The 5000-nt window shown below is 37.0% G+C and overlaps 1 protein-coding gene across 2 annotated transcripts in view; it reads left to right on the forward strand.

The window, feature by feature from the left end:
- The window catches only part of LOC144973127 (ras-related protein ORAB-1-like), a 14510-nt gene extending 11786 nt beyond the window's left edge, over positions 1-2724 (forward strand). For both annotated transcript variants that reach the window (XM_078915197.1, XM_078915196.1), the window contains exon 5: positions 2316-2724. In XM_078915197.1, coding sequence (XP_078771323.1) covers positions 2316-2536 — 221 coding nt within the window. In that variant the 3' untranslated portion in view covers positions 2537-2724. The remainder of the gene's footprint in view (positions 1-2315) is intronic.
- Positions 2725-5000: the final 2276 nt, after the last annotated feature.

Genomic DNA, 5000 nt, shown 5'->3' on the forward strand with positions numbered 1-5000 from the left:
ATTAGGCTTTCGCCAATACTTCATACAATATAATTAAGACAAAATAATGTTACCAATCTCTCCTCATGTATTCGTTTGACTATCGTCACAATAATTACCGTGTTATCTTTGCTCCTTACCCAACAAATCCCTTGCTTCCCGCCTCTTCATCGCGAACCATCTTATGTATGTATTAGCTTCAGGACGGGCAAGTACGGAATCTGCCCACCCTTCCGTATTTCCTCTATAACTTAGAATTCAACTATCTCCTTACTCAGAAGAGTATTTCTCGTATACTAATTCAATTGTTGAGAAAACCAAAATGGTGGTTGTATTTTATATATTTATTTAGTCGTGACTTTTGAATAAAAGTGTTTTGTTTTATTAGACGGAATACAATAGAAAATTACATTGTTTTGCAAAAATATTTAGTCTGGCAATAAAAATACAGCGGTAATTACTTTAAGAATAATAAAAAAAAAAGAATTAACAAATTAATTTGTTAAAAAACAAAACAAAAAACAACAACAAAAAACAACAACAACAACAACAAACAAATAAGAAAACAATTTAAATAAATGAGTTTTGAGAAACACTAAAGAAAACGAGGGGAAAAAAAAGAAATAATTTAAATGGATAAACAAATATATTAAAACAACACAAACTAATACTAAATTGATATAATATAGTAAATTAATAAATTTAATTCAATACTGGAACCTTCCCAGCACAAGTAAGGCAATAAATAAGAAAAAGTTCGTTTGCCAAAATCTCTATTTAGTGTACACTGGTTAATAAGGTCGGCTCATTTGAATTAGCCCGACCTAGTACTAGAGAGGCCAGACAGCAAAATCACCGTCAGGCGACGTGACGATGAGATGACGATGTGGGCGGAGTGGAGTGGAGTGGTTGGGGGGGGGGGGGGGGGGGAGGTAAAAAGAACAGGAGCGTATCCTGGTTTATGTATTACGGGGTGCATGGTGATTCGCAATCTATCAAAAATACACACAAATTGTTTTCAGTACAAAGTATCAATTTTAAGTAGTAACTTTTGAAATTATCTAATTTAGATTTGATTATTTCGGACCTGGTAATACAGCATATAACTTGAAAAAACAGGCTGGTATTTGCCCACCCTGCCCATTATTACCAGCCGTCCCTGATGGGTGACGTCCAATCAAGGGACGCTACTCTTCCGCTATAAAGGAAAATGGTTCTTCATATTCTTGATACTATACTACTGTATCAAAAAGATGCCCAACGCCCGCAGTTTATTTTGACCCTTCCGCTCCGTCTATCATTTTTGGATGATGTTGTGTCTCGGAACGTGTCCATAATATTTCAGTTTTCTCATTTTAACTTCTGACAATAGTTTTTTGGACCTTTGGCCTGCATCAATAAGAACGAGAATGGTTGATTTCTTTCTGGCCAATGGTACACTCAGAATTCTGCGGTACAGCCACATTTCAAAAAAGCTAGATAGAACTACTATGAAATTGCTGCTAGATTATCAGATTTTGGGTTTATTTAAACTAATCAACACAGAGAAAGTAATGAAAACGATTTTCCTTAGTTTTTTTTTTCTATTGCAGTCCTTTTGTGGCAAATGTTGCGGAACTACATTTCGACACAGCCTTTATTAAACCCCTGTTTTCAGTTGTATTAAATGATTAATGCATGAAAAGAGAGAAGAGAGAGAAAAAAAAGGAAATAATAAAAAGAGATAAAGTAGTCCTTCAGAGGCATTAGGCACATGGATCCAGGTTTCTAAAGCGTGAAACGGGCAATAGCAATTGCCTGCTATCATTTTGATAGGACGCTAGTCTATCGTAAAGTACTTTCCGCCGGATCTATGAGATCCTGCTACCAATTCACTACTGGGTATATTTGGTGATCAGAAAAAAATAATGCGCGGTGCCACAGAACAGGGCCGAGAGGTCGTGACGTCACACTTTCTACATTTTCGGTTCCAAAATCGTTGAAAGTGTATATGTTACCAGTCCTTCGAATGATTAATAATGAATAGGTTACATATTGAATCATAACTATTTTAGTAGTGGGGTGTATAGGCAGATTTTTGGGATTACGGGACGTGTAAGAGCAAGGATGGATGATTTCTATTGACGCCCAGTATATCTTTAGATGATAAAATAAGATGCGATCGCCATGAAACTAAAAGATCAATTACACAATGTATGCATCTTGTCCTTCGAAGAGTGGTTTTACACTTCCACTGAGATTGGGACCAGTTTTTTTTTAAATCATAGTTTTGTTACCTATCATACATACTCTTCACATGCCTTTAATCGTGTTTCTAATCTTCTTTTAATTTCAAGCTGAAAAATATGCACAGAGTCTTGGAATGTCTTACATAGAAACAAGTGCAAAGGATAACAAAAATGTTACTCAAGCTTTTGATGGCTTGACCAAACGAATGCTGGATAGCTATGGATGCACAGGGTGGATGGGAGACGTAGATGTCGGCAGTGTGATCAAGCTTGACGACAACGCTACGGATGTCAGCTCATATTCTGGTTACTGTTGTAGTTATTTTTGATGGTAATGATGACGTTGATATTGTTGTTGTTGTTGATGATGATAATGATGATGATGATGATGATGATGAGGATGATGATGATGATGATGATGATCATGATGGTTGGTGTTGAAGATGACGCTGATGTTGATGGTGATGGTGGTGATGATGTCGATGATGATGCTTATGGATGGAGAAGCTGAAAGAGAGGGGAGAGAGAGAGAGAGAGAGAGAGAGAGATATATATATATATATATATATATATATATATATATATATATATATATATATATATATATATATATGTAGAGATAGAGAGATTGTGTGTGTATTGATGATGGTGATGATGTCTATGATGATGATTATGGAGGGGGAAGATGAAAGAGAGAGAGAGAGAGAGAGAGAGAGAGAGAGAGAGAGAGAGAGATTGATAGAGATAGGGAGAGAGAGAGAGAGAAAGAAAGAGAGAGGGAGAGAGAGAGAGAGGGAGAGAGAGAGAGAGAGAGAGAGAGAGAGGGGGGGGGCAGAGCAATATAAAATGTGAACTATTTATTGGACAATGACCAACCATTTTTAATCACTCCGCTGGACCATTTAATAATGCACAGAAAGGGTGGGCATATTGCTTGAGGGATGATGTTAGTCCATAATATGTATTAAAAAGATAGTATCTTTATAACCACCAGGAGCGTTTTATTTGGTATCTAGTTGCTGTCGCATGGAATGATCGGTCACGATAACACATGCTGTACATTTGAGAACTTGTGTTTAAAGCAAAGTACATCACGCCAGATCATTTATAGATAGAACGAAGATGACGTCACTCAGGTCTTTGTTATTGGTTTTTTGTTTTTGTTTTGTTTTTTTTTGTTTTTGTTTTTTTGCCATCCGCGTTTATTAGTAATTCTCACTACACTGTATTAACCTGACTATAAACCTTCAAGGTTACACAAAGTTATGTGTGTTGGTCCGTTATACTTCCGGATGGCATTGTTGTGAGCTTCTTAGCCAACTATCTATAGACCTGGGTTTTTCACAGCAGTCAATCTCATAACTTTGACATCAACCCGGTTCTTGTAGCGTGGAACGGAAAGAAACAACTACACGCGTCGGATGTTAGGTAGTCATCGCAGACTAGATACTTCAAACACGCTAATTGGATGTTTTCGGAGGATTGTCACTTCCCTCGTAATGACGCATGGTAACTTAGTAACTGTCTCTAAACTATCGGAACAATGTCAGACATCCTTATGAAATATTTCTCCGACGAGCATAAAAGCGTATCCAGAGGGAAAAAACCATTATAAATCTGATCATGTTTTGACTTTTACACATTCTGATCACAAGACATATGAAAAGTTTAGTCAGCATGAAGAATAAAAAGTACCGATTTTCTTTGTTGAGAGCCACGATGGCCGCCGTTGCTGGGCGACGTGGCATCACACTATTGAATCCAATTGGACGTTTTCAGACGAATGTTATTATGAGTTGAGTTTTATACCCGATGGGTTGAAGACCAGTACTGAAACAAACAATTGCCACACAAAATAACATCTATCTATTTTACGTAATAAAGATTTAAAAAAAAAACATAACAACCTCACCATTTGTTTTCTTCTTGTATTTTGTGACTTTGATCTTCCAATTTTGAAAGCGATGAGGAAGCCCGTCCCAATTTACAATTTGCTTCCACGATACTGTCATAATGTGAAGATTTGAGTCAACAACTTCGCTCCATTCCCTTCAGTATGATACTTTGTGACTTCATGAGAAATGATAAAGATCGGTCTAAGATCAGCTGCTTTTAGTAACACCGTGTTGTCACAGTATATCTATCAAAAGATCGTTCAAAGTTGACGTCACTCAAGTTATTGTTATTGTTTTTTGCCACCCGCGTTCATGAGTTATTCTCACTAAACTGTATTATCCAGACTATAAACGATCATGGTTACACACAGTTTTGCGTGTTGGTCCGTTATACTTCCGGATGGCAATGTTTTGAGCTTCTTAGCCAAGCGCATACTATCTATAGATAGAATGCGCTTGGTCAAGGAGTTCAGAACATTGCCATCCGGAAGTATAACGGACCAACACACAAACTCTGTGTAACCATGAACTTTTATAGTCTGGTTAATACAGTTTAGTGAGAACAATTCACAAACGCGGATGGCAAAAACAATAACAAAGGCCTGAGTGACGTCATCTGCATACTATCTATAAAGAATAACGTGAATGATATTGAACTCTCTCTCTGATACCTTTTTTATAGATAGAACAAAGATGACGCCACCCAGGCCTTTATTTTGCTTTTTGTCATCCACGTTTATGAGTAATTGTCACTAAACTTTATTAACCAGACTATAAATGTTCAAGCTTACACATAGTTTTGTGTGCTGGTCCGTTATACTTCTGGATGGCATTGTTGTGAGCTTCTTAGCCAAGTGCATACTATCTATACTGCCAAACGGGTGACGAGTTCACAAGA

This window comes from Berghia stephanieae, chromosome 5, assembly GCF_034508935.2.
Source record: "Berghia stephanieae isolate SIO BIC M18660-M18661 chromosome 5, UCSD_Bste_1.3, whole genome shotgun sequence".
Classification (NCBI taxonomy): domain Eukaryota; kingdom Metazoa; phylum Mollusca; class Gastropoda; order Nudibranchia; family Aeolidiidae; genus Berghia; species Berghia stephanieae.